The sequence below is a fragment of the Argopecten irradians genome, chromosome 1 (genome assembly GCF_041381155.1).
Source record: "Argopecten irradians isolate NY chromosome 1, Ai_NY, whole genome shotgun sequence".
In the NCBI taxonomy this organism is placed as follows: domain Eukaryota; kingdom Metazoa; phylum Mollusca; class Bivalvia; order Pectinida; family Pectinidae; genus Argopecten; species Argopecten irradians.
This window is the reverse complement of record NC_091134.1, coordinates 63,781,008-63,800,141: the sequence shown is the minus strand read 5'-3', so window position 1 is coordinate 63,800,141 and position 19,134 is coordinate 63,781,008. Positions and strand designations below refer to the sequence as shown.

The window sequence follows — 19,134 nt, the reverse complement described above, 5'->3', positions numbered from 1 at the left end:
GCTGAAAATGTTACATCTGAAATGTTACATTGTTAACGTCTGAAAATGTTACATTGTTAACGTCTGAAAATGTTACATTGTTAACGTCTGAAATGTTACATTGTTAACGTCTGAAAATGTTACATTGTTAACGTCTGAAAATGTTACATTGTTAACGTCTGAAAATGTTACATTGTTAACGTCTGAAAATGTTACATTGTTAACGTCTGAAAATGTTACATTGTTAACGTCTGAAAATGTTACATTGTTAACGTCTGAAAATGTTACATTGTTAAAGTCTGAAATGTTACATTGTTAACGTCTGAAAATGTTACATTGTTAACGTCTGAAAATGTTACATTGTTAACGTCTGAAAATGTTACATTGTTAACGTCTGAAAATGTTACATTGTTAACGTCTGAAAATGTTACATTGTTAACGTCTGAAAATGTTACATTGTTAACGTCTGAAAATGTTACATGTTAACGTCTGAAATTTACATTGTTAACGTCTGAAAATGTTACATTGTTAACGTCTGAAAATGTTACATTGTTAACGTCTGAAAATGTTACATTGTTAACGTCTGAAATGTTACATTGTTAACGTCTGAAAATGTTACATTGTTAACGTCTGAAAATGTTACATTGTTAACGTCTGAAAATGTTACATTGTTAACGTCTGAAAATGTTACATTGTTAACGTCTGAAAATGTTACATTGTTAACGTCTGAAAATGTTACATTGTTAACGTCTGAAATGTTACATTGTTAACGTCTGAAAATGTTACATTGTTAACGTCTGAAAATGTTACATTGTTAACGTCTGAAAAATGTTACGTCTGACGTCTGAAAATGTTACATTGTTTACGTCTGAAAATGTTACATTGTTAACGTCTGAAAATGTTACATTGTTAACGTCTGAAAATGTTACATTGTTAACGTCTGAAAATGTTACATTGTTAACGTCTGAAAATGTTACATTGTTAACGTCTGAAAATGTTACATTGTTAACGTCTGAAAATGTTACATTGTTAACGTCTGAAAATGTTACATTGTTAACGTCTGAAAATGTTACATTGTTAACGTCTGAAAATGTTACATTGTTAACGTCTGAAAATGTTACATTGTTAACGTCTGAAAATGTTACATTGTTAACGTCTGAAAATGTTACATTGTTAACGTCTGAAAATGTTACATTGTTAACGTCTGAAAATGTTACATTGTTAACGTCTGAAAATGTTACATTGTTAACGTCTGAAAATGTTACATTGTTAACGTCTGAAAATGTTACATTGTTAACGTCTGAAAATGTTACATTGTTAACGTCTGAAAATGTTACATTGTTAACGTCTGAAAATGTTACATTGTTTACGTCTGAAAATGTTACATTGTTAACGTCTGAAAATGTTACATTGTTAACGTCTGAAAATGTTACATTGTTAACGTCTGAAAATGTTACATTGTTAACGTCTGAAAATGTTACATTGTTAACGTCTGAAAATGTTACATTGTTAACGTCTGAAAATGTTACATTGTTAACGTCTGAAAATGTTACATTGTTAACGTCTGAAAATGTTACATTGTTTACGTCTGAAAATGTTACATTGTTAACGTCTGAAAATGTTACATTGTTACAAATGTTACATTGTTAACGTCTGAAAATGTTACATTGTTAACGTCTGAAAATGTTACATTGTTAACGTCTGAAAATGTTACATTGTTAAACGTCTGAAAAATGTTACATTGTTAACGTCTGAAAAATGTTACATTGTTAACGTCTGAAAATGTTACATTGTTAACGTCTGAAAAATGTTACATTGTTAACGTCTGAAAATGTTACAAATTGTTAACGTCTGAATGAATTGTTAACGTTGAATGTTACATTGTTAACGTCTGAAAATGTTTACATTGTTAACGTCTGAAAATGTTACATTGTTTAACGTCTGAAAATGTTACATTGTTAACGTCTGAAAATGTTACATTGTTAACGTCTGAAAATGTTACATTGTTAACGTCTGAAAATGTTACATTGTTAACGTCTGAAAATGTTACATTGTTAACGTCTGAAAAATGTTACATTGTTAACGTCTGAAAAATGTTACATTGTTAACGTCTGTTGTTACATTGTTAACGTCTGACAAATGTTACATTGTTAACGTCTGAAAATGTTACATTGTTAACGTCTGAAAATGTTACATTGTTAACGTCTGAAAATGTTACATTGTTTAACGTCTGAAAATGTTACATTGTTAACGTCTGAAAATGTTACATTGTTAACGTCTGAAAATGTTACATTGTTAACGTCTGAAAAATGTTACATTGTTAACGTCTGAAAATGTTACATTGTTTAACGTCTGAAAATGTTACATTGTTAACGTCTGAAAATGTTACATCTGTTAACGTCTGAAAATGTTACATGTTAACGTCTGAAAATGTTACATTGGGTGTGTAACGTCTGAAAATGTTACATTGTTAACGTCTGAAAATGTTACATTGTTAACGTCTGAAAATGTTACATTGTTAACGTCTGAAAAATGTTTACATTGTTAACGTCTGAAAATGTTACATTGTTAACGTCTGAAAATGTTACATTGTTAACGTCTGAAAATGTTACATTGTTAACGTCTGAAATTGTTACATTGTTAACGTCTGAAAATGTTACATTGTTAACGTCTGAAAATGTTACATTGTTAACGTCTGAAAATGTTACATTGTTAACGTCTGAAAATGTTACATTGTTAACGTCTGAAAATGTTACATTGTTAACGTCTGAAAATGTTACATTGTTTACGTCTGAAAATGTTACATTGTTAACGTCTGAAAATGTTACATTGTTAACGTCTGAAAATGTTACATTGTTTACGTCTGAAAATGTTACATTGTTAACGTCTGAAAATGTTACATTGTTAACGTCCTGAAAATGTTACATTGTTAATTGTTTACGTCTGAAAATGTTACATTGTTAACGTCTGAAAATGTTACATTGTTAACGTCTGAAAATGTTACATTGTTAACGTCTGAAAATGTTACATTGTTAACGTCTGAAAATGTTACATTGTTAACGTCTGAAAATGTTACATTGTTAACGTCTGAAATGTTACATATGTTAACTGCTGAAAAAATGTTACATTGTTAACGTCTGAAAATGTTACATTGTTAACGTCTGAAAATGTTACATTGTTTACGTCTGAAAATTGTTACATTGTTAACGTCTGAAAATGTTACATTGTTAACGTCTGAAAATGTTACATTGTTAACGTCTGAAAATGTTACATTGTTTACGTCTGAAAATGTTACATTGTTAACGTCTGAAAATGTTACATTGTTAACGTCTGAAATGTTACATTGTTAACGTCTGAAAATGTTACATTGTTAACGTCTGAAAATGTTAAACGTCTAAACGTTACTTGTTTAACGTCTGAAAATGTTACATTGTTAACGTCTGAAAATGTTTGTACAAAATTGTTAACGTCTGAAAATGTTACATTGTTAACGTCTGAAAATGTTACATGTTAACGCCTAAAAAATGTCACATTGTTAACGTCTGAAAATGTTACTATTGTTAACGTCTGAAAATGTTACATTGTTAACGTCTGAAAATGTTACATTGTTAACGTCTGAAAATGTTACATTGTTAACGTCTGAGAAAATGTTACATTGTTTAAGTCTGAAAATGTTACATTGTTAACGTCTGAAAATGTTACATTGTTTAACGTCTGAAAATGTTACATTGTTTAAACGTCTGAAAATGTTACATTGTTAACGTCTGAAAATGTTACATTGTTAACGTCCTGAAAATGTTACATTGTTAACGTCTGAAAATGTTACATTGTTAACGTCTGAAAATGTTACATTGTTAACGTCTGAAAATGTTTACATTGTTAAAAGTCTGAAAATGTTACATTGTTAACGTCCTGAAAATGTTACATTGTTAACGTCTGAAAAACATGTTACATTGTTAAAGTCTGAAAATGTTACATTGTTAACGTCTGAAAATGTTACATTGTTAACGTCTGAAAATGTTACATTGTTAACGTCTGAAAATGTTACATTGTTAACGTCTGAAAATGTTACATTGTTAACGTCTGTTAAATGTTACATTGTTAACGTCTGAAAAATGTTACATTGTTAACGTCTGACAATGTTACATTGTTAAACGTCTGAAAATGTTACATTGTTAAACGTCTGAAATGAATACATTGTTAACGTCTGAAAATGTTACATTGTTAACGTCTGAAAATGTTACATTGTTAACGTCTGAAAATGTACATCATTCGTTAACCGTCCTGAAAATGTTACATTGTTAACGTCTGAAAATGTTACATTGTTTACGTCTGAAAATGTTACATTGTTAACGTCTGAAAATGTTACATTGTTAACGTCTGAAAATGTTACAATGTTAACGTCTGAAAATGTTACATTGTTAACGTCTGAAAATGTTACATTGTTAACGTCTGAAAATGTTACATTGTTAACGTCTGAAAATGTTACATTGTTAACGTCTGAAAATGTTACACTGTTAACGTCTGAAAATGTTTCATTGTTAACGTCTGAAAATGTTACATTGTTAACGTCTGAAAATGTTACATTGTTAACGTCTGAAAATGTTACATTGTTTTTACGTCTGAAAAACATTGGTTACGTCTGCGAAAATGTTATACATTGTTAAACGTCTGAAAATGTTACAAGTGTTAACGCCTGAAAATGTTACATTGTTAACGTCTGAAAATGTTACATTGTTAACGTCTGAAAATGTTACATTGTTAACGCCTGAAAATGTTTACATTGTTAACGTCTGAAAATGTTACATTGTTTAACGTCTGAAAAATGTTACATTGTTAATGCCTGAAAAATGTTTTACATTGTTGCCTGAAAATGTTACATTGTTAGTCTGAAAATGTTACATTGTTAACGTCTGAAAATGTTACATTGTTAACGCCTGAAAATGTTACATTGTTAATGCTCTTGAAAAATGTTACATTGTTAAAGTCTGAAATGTTTACATTTGTTAACGTCTGAAAATGTTACATTGTTAAACGTGAAAATGTTACTCATTGTTAACGTCTGAAAATGTTACATTGTTAACCGTCTGAAAAAGATGTTACAATTGTTAACGTCTGAAAATGTTACATTGTATAACGTCTGAAAATGTTACATTGTTAACGTCTGAAAAATGTTACATTGTTAAACGTCTGAATATGTTACATTGTTAACGTCTGAAAATGTTACATTGTTAACGTCTGAAAATGTTACATTGTTAACGTCTGACAATGTTACATTGTTAACGTCTGAAAATGTTACATGTTAAACGTGTTACTGAAAATGTTACATTGTTAACGTCTGAAAATGTTACATTGTTAACGTCTGAAAAATGTTACATTGTTAACGTCTGAAAATGTTACATTGTTAACCGTTGAACGTTCTGAAAATGTTACATTGTTTAACGTCTGAAAATGTTACATTGTTAACGTCTGAAATGTTACATGTTAACGTCTGAATTGTTACATTGTTAACGTCTGAAATGTTACAATGTTAACGTCTGAAATGTTACATTGTTAAAGTCTGAAAAATGTTACATTGTTAACGTCTGAAAATGTTACATTGTTTACGTCTGAAAAATGTTTACATGTTAACATCTGAAATGTTAATTGTTAACGTCTGAAAATGTTACATGTTAACGTCTGAAATGTTACATTGTTAACGTCTGAAAATGTTACATTGTTAACGTCTGAAATGTTACATTGTTAACGTCTGGAAAATGTTACAATGTTACACGTCTGAAAATGTTTACATTGTTAACGTCTGAAATGTTACATTGTTAAGTCTGAAATGTTACATTGGTTAACGTCTGAAATGTTACATTGTTAACGTCTGAAATGTTACATGTTATAGCGTCTGAAATGTTACATTGTTAACGTCTGAAAAGTTACATTGTTAAGTTGAAAATTTAACATTGTTAACGTCTGAAAATGTTACATTGTTAACGTCTGAAATGTTACATTGTTTTAATTGTTTTACGTCTGAAAATGTTACATTGTTAAACGTCTGAAATGTTACATTGTTAACGTCTGAAAATGTTACATTGTTTAACGTCTGAAATGTAACGTCTGTCACATGTTAAACGTCTGAAAATGTTACATTGTTGTTAACGTCTGAAATGTTACATTGTTAACGTCTGAAAATGTTACAATTGTTAACGTCTGAAAAATGTTACATTTGTTAACGTCTGAAAATAGTTACATTGTTAACGTCTGAAATGTTACATTGTTTAACGTCTGAAAATGTTACATTGTTTCTGAAAATGTTACATTGTTAACGTCTGAAAAATGTTACATTGTTAACGTCTGAAATGTTACATTGTTAACGTTGAAAATGTTACATTGTAGTACGCGTCTGACATGTCAACTGTCTGAAAATGTTTACATTGTTAAGTCGGAATCCAGAAATGTTTACATTGTATAACTGAAAATGTTACTTTGTTAAAGTCTGAAATGTTACATTGTTAACGTCTGAAAATGTTATCATTGTTAAACGTCTGAAAATGTTACTTTGTTAACGTCTGAAAATGTTACATTGTTAACGTCTGAAAACTGTTTAATTGTTAAGTCTAAAAATGTTACATTGTTAAACGTCTGGAAATGTCAGGAAAGAAATCCCCGAAATCTATCCGGGTCGTTGTTTTAATGGTCGGGGTCGAAATGTACCTTCCGGGGCTGAAAATTTTACATTGTGAAAATGTTGATGTTAACGCCTGAAAATGATGCTCTCCCTTGTGGCAGGGTTAAAGGGGATGCATTTGACCCCTTCGTCTACTGTGTGCCGTCTGAAAATGTTACAATGCTGCTGTGTTACGATATAAAAAACTGAAAAATGTTACACGACGTCTGAACCCTTGTTATATGATTGTGGTTCCCCTGTGTGCTAGCTTGCATTATATAACCGATCTCTCACAAACATGCCAATGTTTTCCTCCTCAGACTATACATACAATCATGGATAAATTTGTTGCCGTTGGTGTTGGTGGCGAGGCTGGAAAATCCATACTGACAATGTTATTGTTTTAATGTTGCACTGCCGCCAATGCTTTGTAACGAAGATGACGACAAGAATGATAAACTGACAATGATGACACGGAAACATGGACAACACACACGCTATCACTAAATATTGTTCCTTTTGATGTTGATGATGGTCCCTAGGTGTAATATGTTACATGTTCCTCGTGTTTGTTCCATCTCTCCTGTCGTCAATGTTACACACTGAAACTGATCCATTATCCAATGACACGGTGCTGTATTAATAAGTGTAAAATTACATGATATTTTACGGGGATTTACACTGTTAACGCAGTGGTGTGGGAGATCGATCAGGTGGTGGCCATTGTGCTATGAAAAACCATGTTGTGTGGTATGTACATGAGTTTGAAATTGTAGTGACGGACGGGCCTCGTACACGTCACACAATAGCCTGTGTTACCACTGGTAAATGTGGTAGTTAAGTCTAAAGCACGTTGGTTGTCATGGTAACGTGACGTAGCCAAATTTGCAATAATATATGAGATAAAAAAATTGTTAAAGTCTGTAAACCCACATAGACAGCTTCTGGCTACAATGAAAGCACGTGTGGCGCGACAATGTTTCGTCATATGGCTGTGTTAATGCTGAGTTACACTGTTAACTCTGTTACATGGTATAAGGGAAGCAACTTGTGCAATGGCATATATTACATTGTGAAGTCTGAAAATGACCTTTATTAAACAAAGAGAATGTTGTCTGTCTTGATAAAATCATGTGAATGTACAGTTAACTCAGTTAATACTCAAAGTTACTCCCTTCTCTCTCAATGTTCAGAAATACCTGGTACAGTCTGGTACATTGAATACACGTAAATGTCGTAATCGAAACAAGGAATGCGTCCCTGTAAAGCAATTGTTAACGAAAATTCATATCAGGGAATAGTAGTTGCTAGCATTGGACATAGTACTCAAACTGTATTCAGGGTACAATGTGATGTTACATGAAAGTTGAACAGCGTTTATCAACAACTTCTTACAATTCAATGGTCAATTATATGTATTGCTGATGTGACATCATACATGTGAAACTGTGAATGCCATCAGTACAGCGCAGGGAAGTCTGTCATTATATGTCAGGGAAAGTGTGAATGTGTCTGTCCTATCATCATACACTGAAAATACAATGGGAATACAGGGATAATGAATGCCATCTTACACAGGGGAATATTATATGTATGGGAATGATATGTGATACGTCATACAGGAATATGTATGTGATAATAAGTGAATATGCCTCGTCTGAATTACACAGGGAATTATATGTAAAATGTTTTCACGTCTATTTACATAATAATACGTGACGGTGGTGACCATCACATACATGTGTACATAATGTGTGTACTCACAATTAGAAACAAGGCCCTGTGGCCAGGCGGGATCACTGTCCAACAAGATAAACACACGTGCATGTCACAATCATTCAAGAAATACACATGTGTATATCACAATCATACAACTTCAAGAAAAGCACACATGCGCGCGATTGTCCTCCATAGAATACACATGTGACATATATGTGTATCTGTCATATAATGCATATAATCACTGTTACACAAGAAAAGCACATGTGATGTCACTTTCACATAAGGAATACACGTGGAAATAATATTACACAAAGAATACACGTGTGTTGGTCATTGTCACATAAGGAATTACACTGGCATCGCACTGTTTATATATTATATTATATGAACACAAAGTGTACGTCGACTCGTTGTCACTCATGCCATACGTAAGCACCATTTATATACGTGTGTGTGACATACTGACATAGTTACACAAGGTATACGCATCTTTATTTGGCTGATATTAATTAATTGCATACATACGTCTGTGTCACTGTGCAACAAACTGAGCACAATACTTACAAATCTGTCTCTATATATAATAAAAAAATGTATTGATATATGACTATTTCACTGTGACTACCATACACAATATAATTGTGTACTTCGAGTCACACATACGATTGACAGTTGCAATATCATACCTGTATTGATGGCATCTGCTCGATGTTTGAGTTCCTTCTGTTCCAATATACAGAGGTACAGTGTTCCAAAGGCGTAATGGAATCCATTGCACAAAATATTAACCAGAGTTGCGGCCCCTGTAACTACCCAGCCCCAACCGCCGTCAGGAAAGAAATCCCCGAAATCTATCCGGGTCGTTGTTTTATGGTCGGGGTCGAACCCGTCCTTCCGGGGCTGGGTTTTCATGGTGATGGAGACGCCACTGATGCTCTCCCTTGTGGCAGGGTTAAAGGGGATGCATTTGACCCCTTCGCTACTGGTGCCGCTTTCACTGCTGCTGTGGCGATATAAAGAAGACGACACCCTTGTTATATCGGCAGATTGTGGTTCCCCTGGTGTGCTAGCTTGCATTATATAACCGATCTCTCACAAACAGCCAATGTTTCCTCCTCAGACTACATACAATCATGGATAAAGCCGTTGGTGTTGGTGGCGAGGCTGGAAAATCCATACGACACTTTAATGCACTGCCGCCAATGCTTTGTAACGAAGATGACGACAAGAATGATACCGATGACACGGAACATGGACAACACACACGCTATCACTGTTCATTGTTCCTTTCGATGATGGTCCCTAGGTGTAACGGTCCTCGCTGTTCCATCTCTCCTGTCGTCAGTTACACTGATCCGTATCCACTGACACGGTGCTGTATTAATAAGTGTAAAATTACATGATATTTTACGGGGATTTACACTGGCAGTGGTGTGGGGAGATCGATCAGGTGGTGGCCGTGCTATACCGGTGTGTGGTATGTACATGAGTTTGTAGTGACGGACGGGCCTCGTACACCACACAATAGCCTGTGTTCCACTGGTAGTTAGTAAAGCACGTTGGTTGTCATGGTAACGTGACGTAGCCAAATTGCAATATATGAGACCCACATAGACAGCTTCTGGCTACAATGAGCACGTGTGGCGCGACAACTCGTCATATGGCTGCTGATGCTGAGACACTGCCTGTCACATGGTATAAGGGAAGCAACTCTTGCAATATAAACCATGACCTTTATTAAACTAGAGAATGTTGTCTTCTTGTCAGATCTAAGACTCCCTTACTCTCTATCAGATCCTGGTACAGTCTGGTAGTAGCAGTAAATCGAAACAAGGCCAGCTCCCTGTAATAGCAACCCGAAAATTCATATCAAGGTCGAGTAGTTGCTAGGGACCATAGTACAGAACTGTATTCAGGGTAAATAGATTAAGAAGTATTTTTTTCAGCGTTTATCAACAACTTCTTACAATTGGCGCCTATTCACTGACAACAGTCAAACCAGACGTCATGACTTCAAGAGAAAATGTTGTTAGACAAATCGTGAAGTCTTAATTTGTCTGGGAAAGTGAATGTCCAAAGTCTTCCTTACATGTACATAATAAAAATCTTCACTAAATGTCAATGGGATATATATATATATATATATATATAGATATGTTTGTAAGCAGATGTCACTCAGAGAAAAAATAGGAGCATAATATCTTATACGGCCAGGTCACAGGGCCTCGTTCCTAATGATGAGAATAGATATATATATAATACACGTAGGTCACGTCTATTTACATACATAATACGTGACGGTGGTGACCTATCTTACATGTATTTGTATCTCATCTTAGAAACAAGGCCCTGTGGCCAGGCGGGATTTCGAACTTGAGACCTTCCGATAATCTACCAATACAATTAAAACCTGGTCGTCGGTAATCGATCCGGTGCAGGTGTCCATTCCCGTTTCAGATTAGCTTCGAGGTCAGAATGGTCTTCACGACAGCTAATTCTGTAATCGGAAAGGCGTTTATGTGACTAAAGACGTCCTTGATGCGACCATATTGTCACATATTCTGGCTATTTCCCATTCGTTTCCCTCCATCAGTAATACTAAGAGAAGCAACTCTGGTAAGTATATCTTCAGAAGTCTCAGACGATATTTAAAGACCATGTGCTTAGAAGTGGTTCTCATAGCGACACACGCGCGCCATATACGATGTAGGTCAAAGTGGCCGGTGAAAAGAGAATTGAGGGAATTGAAGAGTATAACGTGCCGTCACGTTATCGTTTCTGGGCACGCGAAAAGATAGGAAATGGAGTAGGAAGAGCAACGTATATAGAGAAAGCATAGAGTGAGGAGTCGTCTGATATACCTATATATCTATTAATTTGGAAGACGACTCCTAGATCCTAAAAGGTCCTATCATGGCATCGTCTATCTGTAACTATAGCCCATCAAGAGCTGGGGGAAAGGAAGGAACCTAGCTTATCAATTTGGTATGTAGATTCTACAATTTTGAAGCCCATCTAATTTATCTATGTAAAAATATCTAAACTATATCTTTTACCTATACCTATCCTCTGGGCCGGCGTTATCACACCTACTCTTCATCGAAAGACCTCAGAGGGGTTTTTATCGCGCAAGGCTGGGCATCCTCACACGGGACACCATCCGATAGACTGTGGGCGAGTTCACTTGAAACTCTAGAGTTAACACAAGCGGTGCGTATGACGTAATTTGAACTTTGAACTCTACCCGTGTCTAACCCAGCTGAGACCCAGGGTTCGGAGAGTTTCTCTCGGAGTAGGCCAACGCGTTTTGTTCACGACTCTCGAACTAGGGTTTATAAATAGGGTTTTACGTCACTCAGCTCAACCCGCGAGTTTCACGTGAACTCGCCCTAAGTGTTAGTAGTTAGTGGTTGTCGTGCGCATGCTCGTGAGTTATTTTTGGTGTCCCTACATTTAAACAGAAACTATTAAACTTGCCAATGTCTCTGCTTTCTGTATAGCCATACCTTTCCTTCGACACATAATACTGTACATTCCGACGTTTTTAAAGTATGATTGTACATATCGTGACGTTAGTTTTGTGAGGGAGTAGAGAGTTTTAGTAGGGCGACTATGGGAAGTTATTATAGAAAGAGGAAGTTGAGCCGAAAGTGCATGTATGGGTATTTTGGAAAATAGATAGATAAATCATCCTAGGCTATATAGCGATTGTGATCTAGATCATTAACAAAAGAAGGTTAAAGTGACACCCGCTATACCAACATAAGCCACAAATCTTGGTCAATGCGACACCTTGGCCTTGAAACTCACAAAAATCCGACACAGTTTAGTTTGTGTCATTATGTTATAAACATGATGTGCATGAATGAGCCGTTACCTTCCTGACAATTATCTTTAAAGGATTTGTGCAGTCAAAAATGATAATTTCAGTTTATGCTCGAAATAGCTTTATTAATACGTGAAGAAACCTGTACGTGTCGCGCGCGACCGGAATAACCTGTAAGCCGTCGATATCGAGGTCAAATTTTCTGACCGCCCGATTATGCATATTTCTAGCCTTAAACCGGAAGTGACGTTATAATAGTCCGTGGCTTTATAGCTGTGCTATAACTGATGTGCTGTCACTTATATCGACGGTCACAGGAAAAGCCGATTAACTATTTTTTTATGATTACTTTTGAGGGAAGTTAATCGTACGATAGCTTTGGCTCGAATGTAAGTAACTAAAAGTGGGAAATTCGATGTTTCAAATACTCTAATTTATGCTCTAATTGCAGGTATCTTCGTGTAATTATGAAAGAAAGGATTTTTATTGGTCTTGGAGTTCAGTAACGAATAAGTTTTGATAATATAATATTTTTCTGTAGTCTGTATCATTGATACATTGTGAATTGCAAAGTTTGTGACTGTAAAATGAAATTGTATGTAACAATTAAAGAAATTCTTGATTATTAGTAAGCATCAAGGATATGGTGCTTAACGTACGTACACACCGATGATTGATCATTACAAACATTGTGCTGTGTGTTGCTAACCGAATCAATTGTGATACATTTATAATTCGTTTCGACATGTGGTAGACAGAATTTATTTTTGATTTTATAAAATATTGAGATATTAAGCAAAACAGACAAACTATTTTTTCAGACCGTGCGGTCGCTTTCAAATTTTGATCGGTATACGAGTAGATACACCGATATTGATAATTTATATTTGAACACTAAGTCTTGTGTTAAAAATTGAAGCGAAATGTCAGATTTTTTCATATGTAATGTCGGAGTAAAACAAAGTGAAAATTTATCTCCGATTTTATTTTCCTTGTATTTAAATGATTTAGAAAGTTTTTTAAGTGAAAATAATGTAAATCCATTGGAAGAAATTGAAACTGCATGCGTTACACACATTGGATAGTATCTGAAACTTTTTATTATCTTGTATGCCGACGATACTGTTCTGATGTCGGAATCAAGAGATGGTCTCCAAAAAGCTCTTGACAGTTTCCATAGATATTGCGAAACATGGAAGCTAAATGTAAATAAAACAAAAGTAGTGATTTTTGAAAACAAGAAAAGTAGAAGAACACATACATTTACTTTTAATAATGATAGGCTAAAAATTGAAGATTCCTACTCATATCTTGGTATCATATTCAATTATAATGGAAAATTTTGCAAAGCTAAAAATAAGTTAATAGAACAAGCGAATAAAGCACTTTATGCTCTATACAGGAAAATTCGAAATGTTTCTCTTCCGATTGATATCCAACTTAAATTGTTTGATTCACTTGTGGCTCCTATCTTACTGTATGGTTGCGAAATATGGGGATATGAAAATACTCAAATTATTGAAAAAATCCATATGCAATTTTGTAAAAATATCTTAAACTTAAGAAATAATACACCACATTTCATGGTATATGGCGAATTGGGACGATATCCATTAGGAATAGAAATTAAGATAAGAACTGCGACTTTCTGGCACAAGCTCATCACAGGGGGTGAAAAACTATCTAGTGTATTATATACTCTTGTTAATAAACTTCATTCACAAGGTCAAATTGAGTACAAATGGCTGGCTTCTGTTCTATTCCGGAATATTATTACAATTGCCCAAGTGAATCTAAAATGAAAGGTATGTTCTCAATATGTAATGTTGCACTTCTGAAAAAACTTGTCAAATTCATATCTAAATTGGAAACCCTATTAGTCTCTTAATAATGTATACTTTTTTTCTATATATTTCTTACTTTTATGTGTTTTGGTATGGATATATGTACAGATATATGCATATCACATACTTATACAAATATATCCATGTATGTGTGTTTGTACGTATATGTACGTGTTTATACTTGTTTCATACTTATATACATGTATGTGTGTTTGTACGTATGTGTACGTGTTTATACTTTTTTCATGCTTTTTTCACATGTATGTGTGCGTGGCCGTAGGATATGTATAGTGTATATGGGTGTATGTATGCATTGTATATAGGCCTATGTATCGTTCGGTAATGTAATGTGACATATGTATGTAATGTCTTTATGTATAAAAAGTGTGAATTGCAATGTAATGTATTCAGGTATTTTAATAAATGTAATGTTTGTATGTAATGTGTATAATACATGTAATGTAATGTATCTATGTAGAACAATGTATGTTTGTAATGTGTATAATATATGTAATGTAATGTATTTATGTAGAATAATGTATTTATGTAATGTGTATAATATATGTATGTTATGTGTATAATATATGTAATGTAATGTATTTATGTAGTTATGTAGAATAATGCATGAATGTAATGTGTATAATGTATGTAATGTAATGTATTTATGTAGTTATGTAGAATAATGCATGAATGTAATGTGTATAATGTATGTAATGTAATGTATTTTTGTAGTTATGAAGAATAATGTTTGTATGTAATGTGTATAATATATGTAATGTATGTAATGTATTTACACAGGTATGTAAAGTATGTACGAAAATATATTACATATTTATGTAAAGATGTATGTTATGTATATATGTAATGTATGTATTATTGCTAAACTTGTAGAACATTAATATGTAATTGATGTATCTCTGTTCTGTCATGTATTTCTTCGATTGACCTCCTGTTACACACAGATCGTGTGTTGATGACAAACAGTGGTAATGACAAACAAAGACAACCAGCAGGCAATATTAGACACTATAGAGGACATACAGTGTCGATCAATGAAACAGAACCTGGTATTCCATGGACTACGGGAAGACAAACACGAGGACACTGAAAGTAGACTGAAAGACTTTATCTACTATGAACTATGTGTCGAGAAAAACATTGAATTCACAAATGTCCATCATTTTGGCAGGCATGTATTTGGCAAATCGCGGCCGATCGTAGCAGTGTTTATGTACCAAAAAGACCTACAGCTAGTTCGAAAAAACGCACATTATCTTAAGGACACAAACTTTTGGATCAATGAGCAGTTCCTCAAAGCTGTAGAACAACGGCGTAGAGAGCTATACCCTATTCTGCGATCGCACAAAAGAGTAGGCCACCAAGTTAAACTTGTGAGAGACAAACTTTACATCGACAATCAACTGTATGATGGTCAAGAGACACCTAGTAGATCTTTTAGTGAAGTTGTTCTATCATCCAATGTTAACAATGGTAGAATTGTTAAAAAACGATCACGTGTTCCCTTTTCCCCATCTATGCACAATAATGCCCCGTTATCCAGTCGGCTACGTTTGTCATCTGATCGTGAGCCAGAACAGTCACGTGTGCCTCCTAGTACTCCTGGGCAACCAGTAGAGGAACGGAGGGTTAGCGAGGGTAACCTCGTCCAGGCCCAGTCAGGGCAGTCACGTGTGCCTCCTAGTACTCCTGGGCAACCAGTAGAGGAACGGAGGGTTAGCGAGGGTAACCTCGTCCTGGCCCAGTCAGGGCAGTCACGTGTGCCTCCTAGTACTCCTGGGCAACCAGTAGAGGAACGGAGGGTTAGCGAGGGTAACCTCGGCGAGGCCCAGTCAGGGCAGTCACGTGTGCCTCCTAGTACTCCTGGACAACCAGTTGAGGAACGGAGGATCATTGAGTCTCGTGAGTCTAGTACCCAGGACACCTCGAGCTCCCAGTCAGTAGGGGAACAGAGGTAGGACGGACAGGAGAGTGAGTTGTCGGTCCTGTCATGGAACATTGGTAAAGGGCTCATTAGTAAACTCACCGACGGAGATTTTTTAGAAATATTATATAAATATGATGTCATATGTCTGACTGAATGTTGGATAACGAGTAATGACGTAGTTGAGTTGAATGGATTTTGTACATATGTTTTTCCCAGACCTACTGGAAAAGGGGGTGGTGTTGTGCTTCTGCATAAAAACCATTTAAAAAATATGTTTTCTATAGTTGAAAATATTGTTGATTGTATATTTTGGGTAAGGATTTACTCTGGTAATAAGTCAATTTTTTTGTGTTTTTGTTATTTTCCTCCGGAAAATAGTATCTTTTATAATAGTTGTGATATTGATATATTCATGAGTCTAGAGGAGTCAATAAGCCGTTACAAAACAAATGGTAATGTGTATGTAGCCGGTGACTTAAATGCTCGCACAGGAACTAGGCCAGATTATATTGTAAATGATGGGCTTGATGATGAATTGTTTGATGATATGTTTTATAATAACGATTCAACTAGTTGTCCTCGTAGTAATATGGATAAACATGTGTAAATACATATGGTAGAAAATTACTTGCATTGTGTAAATCTACAAGCATGCGAATAGTTAATGGTCGTCATACAGGCGATAAAAATGGAAATTATACCTTTTGTAACAACAACGGAATGAGCCTAATTGATTATCTATTAGTTGATTGTGATTATATTTCAAATGATTTAAAATTTGGCACGGGCGAGTTCAATACTATGTCTGACCACTCACCGTTGAGTTTTTCCTTCAATATGTGTAACACTAATATAATTGATGACCGCAATAATGTCTTATGTAGTGGTAGTACAACAAAAACTGTGAGATGGAACAAAGACAATGTAGATAGTATATGCAATGACCTTCAACCAATAGTTCAAGACCTTCTTAATATATGTGATATGTCGTTAAATTCTCAAGAAAAAATTGATGAATGTGTAACCAAATTTTGTGGTGATATAAATCATGTTGTTTTACCAAACTGTAATGTTAGAAATACAAGTAATAAGAATCAATACCCGCAACAGTATAAAGGTGATAAAGAGGACAAACCATGGTTTACTGATGAATGTAAAAATAGATATAATGAGTATAAACGTGCATTATTTAATTTTAATGTTAACAAGACACATGATAATCATGCGGTTCTTATAAGTAAAAAACAAACTTACAAAAAGTTGGAATATAGACTTAAGCGGCAATACAAACGACAAGAAGGTGATATGGTAGAGTTTCTCAGAAAGAATAACCCCAAGAAATTCTATAAATATTTTTCAAAGCGTAAAAATCATGTATCTCAACCACATATTAGTATGGATGAATTTTTAGACTATTTTAGTAATATTAGTAGTAACATTGATACAGATGACACTAGTGACGAATTGTCGCATAACGATATAGATTCAACAAAATTTAATGAATTAGATGAACCATTTACTGAAGAGGAGATACATTTTGCAATTCGTAAAGAGATAAAAGTTGCAGTGAAGATCTAATTTTAAACGAATAATTCTTAGATTGTGAAGATATTTTGATACCTTGTATCAAGGACGTATATGAGAAGGATAAGTCACACTGGGTTTTGGGGAGTACAAGGCAGGAGCTTTTGTGTTTGTGCACTGACCGTGACGTTGGGCGACGGATGATTTTCCTTTGATATCCGCCGGCGCAGCCTTTGATGTAGCTTGCTGGTGCGAGGGTTACCGTCTTACTTTCTGAAGCGGGCCGTCATTTCATGAGCTGTCGTAATTTTTAACGAAAATTTAAGACATATCCTCTAAATCTTCTGTCCTTAAATCAAGTTATAAACGTTGTGATATTTAATAAACTTTACATTGGTGTTTCGTTTGACTCGATAAGACAAGTATTTGTTGAGAAAAACGGTTTTTATTCCCGGTTCATAGGCGTCTCGCGTCGTGTTTTAGTAATGTAAAGAGACAGTCACGAATCCTTCTCGCTTATAAATCCTTGCTTGTATACAAGGACGTATATAAGAAGGATAACTGCGTTTTGGGGAAGTCCAAGGCAGGCGCTTTTGTGTTTGTGCACTGACCGTGACGTTGGGCGACGACTGATTTTCCTTTGATATCCGCCGGCGCAGCCTTTGATGTAGCTTGCGGGTGCGATGGTTACCGTCTTACTTTCTGAAGCGGGGCCGTCATTTCATGAGCTGTCGATCCTTTTTAACGAAAATTTAAGACACATCCTCTAAATATTCCGTCTTTAAAGCAAGTAATATACGTCGTGAAATTTAATAAACTTTACAATGGTGTTTCATTTGACTCGATAAGACAAGTATTTGTTGAGAAAAACGGTTTTTATTCCCGGTTCATAGGCGTCTCGCGTGGAGTTTAGTAATGTAAAGAGACAGTCACGAATCCTTCTCACTTATAAATCCTTGCTTGTATATCAAAACTCTTTAGTAGAATTTTTGAATCCGGGTTCTTTCCAGAAGTGTGGTCACGTGGCTCCATTGTCCCAGTACATAAAAAGGTGATATAAATAATGTCAATAATTATAGAGGTATAACTTTAGTCAGTTGTATGGGAAAGCTATATACCGCAGTGTTAAACAGAAGGCTGATTAAGTGGGACAAGGATTTATAAGTGAGAAGGATTCGTGACTGTCTCTTTACATTACTAAACTCCACGCGAGACGCCTATGAACCGGGAATAAAAACCGTTTTTCTCAACAAATACTTGTCTTATCGAGTCAAATGAAACACCATTGTAAAGTTTATTAAATTTCACGACGTATATTACTTGCTTTAAAGACGTCCTTGAGTGGGATAAGGAAAATTCTGTTATAACTGATGCTCAATTTGGTTTTAAAGCTGGTCACTCAACAGTAGATGCAATATTCGTCCTTCAATCACTAATTAATAGAACTCTTAATAAAAAGAAACGTTTGTACTGTTGTTTCATTTATTATAAAAAGGCATTTGATCTCATTGATAGAGGGAAACTTTGGTGTTAACTTATAAAACACGGAGTTCAAGGAAAATTTTTAAAAATTATTAAGTCTCTCTATGAAAATGTAAAATCATGTGTGAAATACAATGGTCATATATCAGAATATTTT

The 19,134-nt window shown here is 34.6% G+C and overlaps 1 protein-coding gene across 1 annotated transcript in view; it reads right to left on the bottom strand.

The window, feature by feature from the left end:
* The window catches only part of LOC138304913 (monocarboxylate transporter 2-like), a 40,920-nt gene extending 30,853 nt beyond the window's left edge, over positions 1-10,067 (bottom strand). Inside the window, exon 1 of the mRNA XM_069245308.1 lies at positions 9,043-10,067. Within this exon, the coding sequence (XP_069101409.1) occupies positions 9,043-9,433 (391 nt within the window). The 5' untranslated portion in view covers positions 9,434-10,067. The remainder of the gene's footprint in view (positions 1-9,042) is intronic.
* Between the last annotated feature and the right edge of the window lie 9,067 nt (positions 10,068-19,134).